This window comes from Anguilla rostrata, chromosome 2 (assembly GCF_018555375.3).
Source record: "Anguilla rostrata isolate EN2019 chromosome 2, ASM1855537v3, whole genome shotgun sequence".
Taxonomy (NCBI): Eukaryota; Metazoa; Chordata; class Actinopteri; order Anguilliformes; family Anguillidae; genus Anguilla; species Anguilla rostrata.
In genome coordinates this window covers 73,404,274-73,415,875 of record NC_057934.1, presented here as the reverse complement: position 1 = coordinate 73,415,875, position 11,602 = coordinate 73,404,274, and the positions used below count along the sequence as shown (strand labels likewise).

The window sequence follows — 11,602 nt, the reverse complement described above, 5'->3', positions numbered from 1 at the left end:
TCTGCCGCACAAATAGCATATTGGACAAAGAGATGAGAGAGAGATGTGGACAGAGACATGAGAGATGGATGGGGGGAAGAGAGATGAGAGAGAGATGTGGGGAGGAAATGAGCGATGGATGAGGGGAAGAGAGATAAGAGAAAGAGAGATGGTGGACAGATAGATGAGAGAGAGATGTGGGGAAGAGAGATAAGAGAAAGAGAGATGGTGGACAGAGAGATGAGAGAGATGTGGACAGAGAGATGAGAGATGGATGTGGGGAAGAGAGATAAGAGAAAGAGAGATGGTGGACAGAGAGATGAAAGAGATGTGGGAAGGAGATGAGCGATGGATGAGGGGAAGAGAGATAAGAGAGAGAGATGGTGGACAGAGAGATGAGAGAGATGTGGGGAAGAGAGATAAGAGAAAGAGAGATGGTGGACAGAGAGATGAAAGAGAGATGTGGGGAGAGAGAGCTGGAACCGCCAGATGTTTCCCTGTACTCTTCTCTCAAACACACTTCCTGTTCTCACTGGAGCTGGGCTTGTATAGATAAAGGCTGTCCATCATAATACTGCTAACACACTCACACACACGCGCAGCCGCGCATCCACATACACAAGCAGCCGCCGCGCAACACATACACATACAAGCACACCGCCCACATACAACATACACCACCACACACACGCCACACCACATAGCACATACACACACACACGCCCACATACACACATACACACACGCACACACACGCCCACATACACACATACCCACATACACACACACACGCACACATGCACACACACACACACACACAAACACATACACACACACACGCACACATGCACACACACACACACACACATGATGGGGAGGATGTGTTACTTCCATCAGGGCGGGGCAGACAGCAGGGCGGGGCAGAATGTAGGGTGGGGCAGGGGAGCAGCAGCACTCGTGTGGTTTTGGGCGCTCCGTCCCGCGCCAGACTGCACAGCTCCCGCCAGCGGTCCCCTCGGCCCTCTGCCAGCTCCCAAAATCAGCCTAAGAGAGTATTTTAGGATCTGGCTCCGAAATCAAAGCTCCCAGCCCAGAGTCGCTTTACACAGCCTGAGAAACAGAGACAGCCTGAGAAAACGATCGCAGAGTCACTTTACACTGCCTGAGAAACAGAGCCCAGAGTGACTTTACACTGCCTGAGAAACAGAGCCCAGAGTCACTTTACACAACCTGAGAAACAGAGCCCAGAGTCACTTTATACTGCCTGAGAAACACAGACAGTCTGAGAAACAGAGCCCAGAGTCACTTTACACAACCAGAACAGAGCCCAGAGTCACTTTACAATGCCTGAGAAACAGAGCCAGCCTGAGAAACAGAGCCCAGAGTCACTTTACACTGCCTGAGAAACAGAGCCCAGAATCACTTTACACAACTTGAGAAACAGAGCCCAGAGTCACTTTACACTGCCTGAGAAACAGAGCCCAGAATCACTTTACACTGCCTGAGAAACAGAGCCCAGAGTCACTTTACACTGCCTGAGAAACAGAGCCCAGAATCACTTTACACAACCTGAAAAACAGAGCCCAGAGTCACTTTATACTGCCTGAGAAACAGAGACAGCCTGAGAAACAGAGCCCAGAGTCGCTTTACACTGCCTGAGAAACAGAGCCTAGAGTCACTTTACACAACCTGAGAAACAGAGCCCAGAGTCACTTTACACTGCCTGAGAAACAGAGCCCAGAGTCACTTTATACTGCCTGAGAAACACAGACAGTCTGAGAAACAGAGCCCAGAGTCACTTTACACTGCCTGAGAAACAGAGCCCAGAGTCACTTTACACAACCTGAGAAACAGAGCCCAGAGTCACTTTATACTGCCTGAGAAACACAGACAGTCTGAGAAACAGAGCCCAGAGTCACTTTACACAACCTGAGAAACAGAGCCCAGAGTCACTTTACAATGCCTGAGAAACAGAGCCAGCCTGAGAAACAGAGCCCAGAGTCACTTTACACTGCCTGAGAAACAGAGCCCAGAGTCACTTTACAATGCCTGAGAAACAGAGCCAGCCTGAGAAACAGAGCCCAGAGTCACTTTACACTGCCTGAGAAACAGAGCCCAGAATCACTTTACACAACTTGAGAAACAGAGCCCAGAGTCACTTTATACAGCCTGAGAAACAGAGACAGCCTGAGAAACAGAGCCCAAAGTCGCTTTACACTGCCTGAGAAACAGAGCCCAGAGTCACTTTACACTGCCTGAGAAACAGAGCCCAGAGTCACTTTACACAACCTGAAAAACAGAGCCCAGAGTCACTTTATACTGCCTGAGAAACAGAGACAGCCTGAGAAACAGAGCCCAGAGTCGCTTTACACTGCCTGAGAAACAGAGCCCAGAGTCACTTTACGCAACCTGAGAAACAGAGCCCAGAGTCACTTTACACAACCTGAGAAACAGAGCACAAAGTCACTTTACACAGCCTGAGAAACAGAGCACAAAGTCACTTTACACAGCCCAACAAACAGAGCCCAGAGTCACTTTACACTGCCTGAGAAACAGAGCACAAAGTCACTTTACACAGCCTGAGAGACAGAGCACAAAGTCACTTTACACAGCCCAACAAACAGAGCCCAGAGTCGCTTTACACTTCCTGAAAAACAGAGCACAAAGTCACTTTACACAGCCTGAGAGACAGAGCACAAAGTCACTTTACACAGCCTGAGAAACAGAGCCCAGAGTCGCCTTACACTTCCTGAAAAACAGAGCACAGAGTCACTTTACACAGCCTGAGAGACAGAGCACAAAGTCACTTTACACAGCCTGAGAAACAGACCCTGGGGTCACTTTACACTGCCTGAGAAACAGAGCACAAAGTCACTTTACACAGCCTGAGAAACAGAGCCAACCTGAAAAACAGAGCCCAGAGTCGCTTTACATAGCCTGAGAAACAGAGCCAGCCTGAAAAACAGAGCCCAGAGTCGCTTTACATAGCCTGATTAACAGAGCAGTCACTTTACATAGCCTGAGAGACAGAGCACAGAGTCACTTTACGTAGCCTGAGAAATGGTAAATGGTAAATGGACTGCATTTATATAGCGCTTTTATCCAAAGCGCTTTACAATTGATGCCTCTCATTCACCAGAGCAGTTAGGGGTTAGGGGTTAGGTGTCTTGCTCAAGGACACTTCGACATGCCCAGGGCGGGGTTTGAACCGGCAACCCTCCGACTGCCAGACAATCGGTCTTACCTCCTGAGCTATGTCGCCCAGAAACAGAGCCCAGAGCCAGCCTGAGAAACAGAGCCCAGAGCCAGCCTGAGAAACAGAGCTCAAAGTCAGCCTGAGAAACAGAGCTCAGAGCCAGCCTGAGAAACAGAGCCCAGAGCCAGCCTGAGAAACAGAGCTCAGAGCCAGCCTGAAAAACAGAGCCCAGAGCCAGCCTGAGAAACAGAGCCCAGAGCCAGCCTGAGAAACAGAGCCCAGAGTCAGCCTGAGAAACAGAGCCCAGAGCCAGCCTGAGAAACAGAGCCCAGAGTCAACCTGAGAAACAGAGCCCAGAGCCAGCCTGAGAAACAGAGCCCAGAGCCAGCCTGAGAAACAGAGCTCAGAGCCAGCCTGAGAAACAGAGCCCAGAGTCAACCTGAGAAACAGAGCCCAGAGTCAGCCTGAGAAACAGAGCCCAGAGTCAGCCTGAGAAACAGAGCCCAGAGCCAGCCTGAGAAACAGAGCTCAGAGCCAGCCTGAGAAACAGAGCTCAGAGCCAGCCTGAGAAACAGAGCCCAGAGCCAGCCTGAGAAACCGAGCCCAGAGCCAGCCTGAGAAACAGAGCCCAGAGTCAGCCTGAGAAACAGAGCTCAGAGCCAGCCTGAGAAACAGAGCCCAGAGTCAACCTGAGAAACAGAGCCCAGAGCCAGCCTGAGAAACAGAGCTCAGAGCCAGCCTGAGAAACAGAGCCCAGAGCCAGCCTGAGAAACAGAGCTCAGAGCCAGCCTGAGAAACAGAGCCCAGAGCCAGCCTGAGAAACAGAGCTCAGAGCCAGCCTGAGAAACAGAGCCCAGAGCCAGCCTGAGAAACAGAGCCCAGAGCCAGCCTGAGAAACAGAGCCCAGAGTCAGCCTGAGAAACAGAGCCCAGAGCCAGCCTGAGAAACAGAGCTCAGAGCCAGCCTGAGAAACAGAGCTCAGAGCCAGCCTGAGAAACAGAGCCCAGAGTCAGCCTGAGAAACCGAGCCCAGAGCCAGCCTGAGAAACAGAGCCCAGAGTCAGCCTGAGAAACAGAGCTCAGAGCAGCCTGAGAACAGAGCCCAGAGTCAACCTGAGAAACAGAGCCCAGAGCCAGCCTGAGAAACAGAGCTCAGAGCCAGCACTGAGAAACAGAGCCCAGAGCCAGCCTGAGAACAAGCTCAGAGCCAGCCTGAGAAACAGAGCCCAGAGCCAGCCTGAGAAACAGAGCTCAGAGCCAGCCTGAGAAACAGAGCCCAGAGCCAGCCTGAGAAACAGAGCTCAGAGCCAGCCTGAGAAACAGAGCCCAGAGCCAGCCTGAGAAACAGAGCCCAGAGCCAGCCTGAGAAACAGAGCTCAGAGCCAGCCTCAGAAACACCGCTCCGCCACACCGCGTCTGCTACACAGTTACCATGAGACCTGCATACCTGCAGTGAGAGGCACTATGACACAGTCACCATGACACCTGCAGTGAGGGGTACTATGACACAGTTACCAGGACACCTGCAGTGAGGGGCACTATGACAGTTACCATGACACCTGCAGGGAGGGGCACTATGACACAGTTCCACTAGGTGTCTCGCAATCTGCAAGCAAGAGGAAGAACGCCATCGAGTAGGACTACATCACCCCCGTCCCGCTACCCCCCCCCCCCCCCAGAGGTCACCTGCTTCCCCTGATGGATCTTAAGCCTCAGGGGATCTGCCACACAACCAGTCAATCAATCACTCTGAATTTCAAGCGCTCGACAGATGTATTCACAAACAGACACTGTTCAGATCGAAAACAGGGAAAATCGATCTGAACAGTGTCTGTTTGTGAATACATCTGTCGAGCGCTTGAAATTCAATACACAAACTAAAATAAACAAGGGTGAGAACTGTAGTCTTTCCCCCTCTGCCAAAAAGATTCCTCTTTGATCTAAGTCCCCCCCCCCCCCAATTTAAGAACCATCCACATTTTAACCGAAAGGAGTTATTTGTCTGGGACAAACAGGCAGTTGGACAGACGGGAGGGCCTGAATGAGAGTTCAGACCCATGCACTGCGTGTCAGACGCCTGTCTCCTCCCTGAGAGCGCATTAAAGGCCAGCACTGTCCCCGAGCCGTACAGCTTCATGAGCTACTCATGGTGAAAGGAAACACCTTTTTAAATGACATAAACGTGTTCACAAAAGGAGATTCTTGTTTTCGATGGTTCTTTCGTTTCTATTGTGGAACTGGTGCAATGTTGGCATTGAAGGGGCAACGTGGTTGGGGGGGGGGGGCGGAGGGGGGGGGGGGGCAGGCCTTCTCAATATGCCACACAGTGAGCACCACAGGGGTCAGCAAGCCCGAGCAGCCACCCCCACCCCAGAGAAGCTGATCCTCCAGGTAAACAGCAAACCACACACACACACACACACACACAGAGAGACTCTCTCTCTCTCTCTCAGTTTAGATATTGGAAAACATGTTTCTCTTAGAGTAGATAAAGTTCTGTCATGAGTGAATGAAGCACACACAGGGTAATATGAGGACTTCTGCAAAAACTCATTTTTTCATTTTCTGCAAAAAGCTAAAATACTTGATCAAATTTTCAAAACTACAGCTTCAATCTACAGTACTTAAATTAACAAAGCATTAGTTTAATAAGAAATTTAAAAATAAGAATCAAAAGCAACCTCTACTACTATACACGCACTAACGCGGGCACACACACCACACACACACATCTGAATCAGCCATTATGACAGATAATTAATTTACTCAACGGTTACTCGTTGTCCATTGCTGTTATGATAATTAGCTACAATGCTAACGGCATAATTACCAAATGTCATAGGACTTAGCGCGTTTTATCTCCGCGCGCTCAAGGAAGTTCCCTCGACAGTAAAGACTTTTAAGTGCGGCGGTTATTTTCATGTGATGCATTATGCAAATTCTACAATAAATTCTACCAGTGGCTCCACTGCACTGATCTCAGTTTGTGTTATTAACCGGCTTCCAGTACACCGTACAACAGCAGATACGCCTGTATAAGGGCACATATAATTAATCCTAATCATTAATTGCATATTAATCGTGGTTGTTGATTTCCAGTTAGAAACTGATGTAGCTGGTGCCTCTAGATTAATGTGTATAAAAGCAATGCGGGCGTCTTCAAAACAATGTTGACTCGATAGATGCTCTTACACAAGCCCAGGTAGTATACATTAACACAGCTGGGTACTAATGGAGGCCATTCAGAGTAAACATCTAGCTCGGGAATGAAAATACTACGGCGATTACCCAACCTGAGAATCAAACCTGTAAATTTCCCATTAAAAGTCCAACCCCTTAACAACTACACTGCAATCACTGAGGCGTACGATTTACAAATCTTCATACAAATTAGATTTTGAAGGTAGTTTTTTCTTCTTTTTTCTTTCTTTGGGGGGAGGGGGAGGGCAAACCAAATGTTTGCTGTTCATAAATAGCGTTTTTTCGATGGCCGCAATGCCATGTGATTGGTCAACCTATCTAGGAGATATAGCGATACTTATATGATAAGCGAAGTCAGACACATCTCTTTCATTTCATTTCAGCACTAGCCCTGGATCCTACGTGCTCACACAGAAGCCTAGACAGCTTTCAATATGCAAATTATCCGTTGATACCCCCACCGCCTCCAGGACACCAAGGCCACTTGTTAAACCTAATTCATGCAATGTCAACCCATTCGCACCCGGCCACATCACCAGCACTACGAACAGCGACCTTTGCGCCACAAGTCAACTTGCGCAACTAAAATCAGACCGAAAAGTGACAAGAGGATTGAAGCAACACAGACTAATTAAATTGGCATCGTTAAATAAAAAAATAAAAAAATAGCCTAACGTTTCCAGGAAAAGGTAACCAGAGTTTCTTAAAATATAGGCTTAATGAGCTCTAGCCGTCTAATCAAACTGCACAGAACATTCTGTGGAGCGTTCTTGGTAAAATATAATGTATTTAATTAACGCAGCAGTAATTACTGTATCTTTCAGGCGGTGTTTTAAAAGATACTTGAATTACCAGTGATCTCTGCGAAATTAAACATGCTTGATATGTCTTTTTTATTCGCCCTGTCTTTCATACAAGCTGTAGCTACCTAATTCTACAAGCCTCGTCACTTTTATGACAAACGCGTGAAAAAAAGCAGTAAACAGTTTAATAAAAGTTAATAATATTGACTGAAATTGGCACATAAAAAATCTACAGCAAAAGCCAATTTACAAAATGGCTATTCTGTCGAACTAATTTCCTTTTCCAATAAATTGCTGTTTGGCTCCAAAGCGATAGGGTTTCCCTTAAATAACATTTTGGGGAGGCAATGGAAACCTGACATTGCACAAATTGTAACCAAAAGTTCACAAATATCCGCTTCAACGAGAGCGTGCGCGTTTAAGAGTTTAAGACGTTTTTTTTTAAACAATAACCGAGCACTTGCACCGACCTGAATGCGGAGCCATCGGCACGGCAGATGGGTAGTATTTCCCAGGCTGAAAGCGGCCAGGGTGCTGCACGGAACTGTGTCCGACAGGAGCAACCCGAGAGGCCACGCGCGGAACCAACGCGCCGCGCTCGGGCAGCGCGTGGGGTGGAGGCCCGAAAGCGCGTCCTCCCATGATGGGGGAAGCCGGTTAATCCGCAATCCGACGGGTGGAAACCCCAAGAGCATCAAACGGCACCCTGATATTATAATCCTCTTTCAGGTGTCCGGCTAGGTCGACTGGCTGCTGGCATCCCCCGCCGAAAAAGTTCCTCCCGAACATTTTCTGCAAGTGAGAAGCAAAAAAGGCGTCTGAAGAAAGAACATACGGAAGACAGAGCAACAATAATGACAACTTTAGTGTTTGTGCTCTTCTGACATGAACACGCAGCACATGCGCTGTCAGTGTAAGGCGATGTTACGGTTTTCTTTTTTTTCTCTCTATTTGAAAGGAAGCTGTTAGTCGATGAGCGCAGGATACGATTCGCCCCAAATACTGCAGAACCCCCAATCTCGTCCCCTTTGCCCCCGATTGTACCCAACAGCCTGGCGGGAGTCTTAATACCCCTAGAAAAGAAAGGGGGGAATGCAACTTAAGTGGAAAACTGAAGAAATAAAATATTTCAAATTCACAAGGGCACAGCCTTCAAGAAAAGTAGAATAAATGAAATAAAATATCAAATTTGAAGCTGTGGTAGATTATATGTTGGGAATCGTCTGGTTGATTGTGGCCTTGGGTGCATGCATTGCTTCTGTTCTGTAAAAAAATAAAAATAAAAATAGCCCAACGTCCATGGCCGGTACATAGCAGACATTTAAACATTTCCTCTCTGAGGAAAGTGCTGATATGAAGTTTTACCCCACCTTTTTAGCTTTCATTGTGTGTGATTATATATATATATATACACGCCACCTTGTCAACAGCATGGAGCGTCAAAATGATCACCAAAACATGAACGGACCATCTGAGTACTACATATAGTACCGAACGTGGAATGTGTGATGCCTTTAGGCCTAAATTTATTGTATTCACCAGAACAAAACATTAAATTACATTTAGCAGACGCTCTTATCCAGAGCGACTTTTACAAAAAAAAAAATTATTATATATATATATATCGCACGTTCGGTATACCTAATGAGTCCTAATTCATTGAATGCATTAGAACATTACTCCCCGAGCAGACAGTGAGAACATTTCGCACAGTTTAGCGGAAATGGGAAGCGTACGCAATGAGAAGGCCTACCGACTCTTACAAACCAAACCATCTGAGAGCGTCTTTGCACGAAAACTGGGCCTACTGTCGAATGTCATTACGTATTTAAACGTCTGAATCTACTAATGAGTCTATAAAACGGCGTGTATACATAAATGTCTTGTTACAACATTCATGTGCTACGACTTAACATGCATATTTCGTTGAGTTTAAAAAAAAAAAAAAAAAACACCTACGGTAACTTTTTGATGATTAAAGACAAAAATAGATAAATACTTTTTGACCACGAATTCTCAATAATACTTTCTGAATATTAGGCCTATGTGGTTTAAAAACAAAAGTAATATACACACATTTATTTCTGTATCGATGTGTCATACAAAACACTTTATATCGGTGTGTCAAAACACGGATATATATATATATATATATATATATATATAGTTCAAGACGTGCAAATTTCTGCTAATAGGGGTTTCTGTTTCAGCCTAATGGATTCACGGGCAATCGTATAAATTTGTACCTCCACTACACACTGTATAGTATATTAATCGCGCCATTGAAAAAGCGATCAACGCAATTTCTAAACGTTTTGCCTTTATTAAAGAAAAGCGAGGACACTCTAAACTGCTGAGCACTGGCAGTTACGATGACGCTAATTTGCAACACAGCAAAACAGCTCGACGTACCAACGGCGATCCCTCAGCCGAGGGGACATACAATTAGCCTCGCGTTAAAAAAAGCAATTCTTTCTTGCTATATCGGAATGTTAACTGTTTCCGAAGTTAAATTACTCTGATGCACTTTTGTCGTGGAAGTACACATTGTAAGGCACAATAATTATGCTTTCTTGACCTGCTTGCTTAAGCAAGGGAATGTCTCGAGTCTTATTTTCTTTCATGAAGAAAAATATAATTTTTTCTTCGTTTAAAAAAAACCTCTCGAAGTTAATTAAAATGCTCATCTCGTGTGAAGATGTGTACTAACCCCAAAAGCAACAATTTAAACCAACGATTATGTGTGTTTGAGACCGCATCTCGCAAGCAAGGCGCCGTTAATGACTACAGCGGCCGTGTGGGGCTTCACTTCGCCCGGGATACAAATGGAAACTCCCCCGCCTCGCGGGACAGACGCGCCTATTCTAACAACCATACACTCCCTGTAGTAGTGTAGCACTTTGTAAAAAATAACCGTTTACGTGAAACGTCATTTGCTTTGATGTTTTTTCGTTATTAATCCTTGGTTGTTTTAAGAATATGTTTAGTTTCGCTCCTCTTTGCTTCTCTCTCAAACTGATCAATACGTGTTTGGTCTTCAAAAAACATGGATATGACCAAAATCAAGCCCTGTATTAGTGTAAGAAAATATTAGCATAACACAACAGCATTTATCTTAAATGGATAAAATATTTAAATTATTTTAATTATTATTATTTATTATTACTGTTATTAACAGAAGTTTTGGGATATACTAATGTTTATTTATGCTGAAATACAGTAAGTGTACAGTACAGTATTTGTGTGTGTGTGTATATTAGCCTAATTTTATATATAGGCCTATGTGTGTGTATATATATATATATATATATATATATATATACACACACACACACACACACACACGTGTGTGTGTGAAGACATTTTTCCTGGCTTTATCCTTCTCTCCAAAAGTTCTGTGTCTACTGGTCCCTAAACAAATTATAGAAAGAATACCGTAACATAGCACATGAAAGCAATTGTTTATTGTTGCTCATCATACCCGCAAAAATGTACAATAAATAAATTACTTACTGGTAAGTTATTCCTTGCATTACAATAAACGATTAAAATGTCTAAAAAAACACATATGTATCATCTTAAAAAAGGCATGAAACTGAATTTTAAAAAGAATGCGGAGCGTAACATCCTAGACTGCTGTTGATGGCAGTGAGCAGTTGGAGTATATAGATTCACCGGAGTTCGAGCTTCTAGTGAATCAATGCTCGGACCTCCTTCGCGCGACTCTCCTTCTGTGCCTTGATCAGCTCTTGTCACTCAACTGAAGGTGGGGGGGAAGAGATAGACACGGTCGTCCATTGGTCGAATACCCGCATGGTAATGAGCTCGTGCCATTTGCCCTGGCATAAACAAGACATCCGATTGGGTGTTTCCCAGAGCCAATGGCGTATCAGTTGGACAAACCACACAAAACGGCGGGCGCTTGATTCAAGTTATCCGACTGCGCAGTATGCCTGGCTCAAATATGAAGGCGTGCGAGGTTAATGTGTCCGCACTGAAAGAGAACTACCCCACGTTCTGCTTGAGTGCATTGTCTTACGGTCACTAAGGCCCAATTCAATCTAGTAGCAACAGGATTTGCTCACAATAGAATAGCCAATATATAAATTAATAAAAACACGTGACACTCTACATGGCGGCTACCATGGTGGCATCTTACCGGAAGAAGAGTGCGAAACTAAAAACAAAAGGGTCACATTCATGGAAATATAAACCGGGTTTACGCTGCGGATATAATTTGTTGTTGACAATTAATGTATCTGAGCCTACTAAAGATTTAAATGACCTGATCACAGCAGTCTGTCCGTCGGTGCGTGAGGTAGTCTGTCCGTCGGTGCGTGGGGTAAATTAAACAATCATGGAAAGACATGGATAAAACTTGGAGAACTCTCACTCTGAGTTCAAACGTTATAAATGTGTTAGGC

At 45.5% G+C, this 11,602-nt stretch overlaps 1 protein-coding gene across 1 annotated transcript in view; it reads right to left on the bottom strand.

Annotated features, from left to right (window-relative positions):
- The window catches only part of bahcc1b (BAH domain and coiled-coil containing 1b), a 64,824-nt gene extending 53,480 nt beyond the window's left edge, over nucleotides 1-11,344 (bottom strand). Inside the window, 2 exon segments of the mRNA XM_064323461.1 lie at nucleotides 7,649-7,970; nucleotides 10,692-11,344. Coding sequence (XP_064179531.1) covers nucleotides 7,649-7,820 — 172 coding nt within the window. The 5' untranslated portion in view covers nucleotides 7,821-7,970; nucleotides 10,692-11,344.
- Between the last annotated feature and the right edge of the window lie 258 nt (nucleotides 11,345-11,602).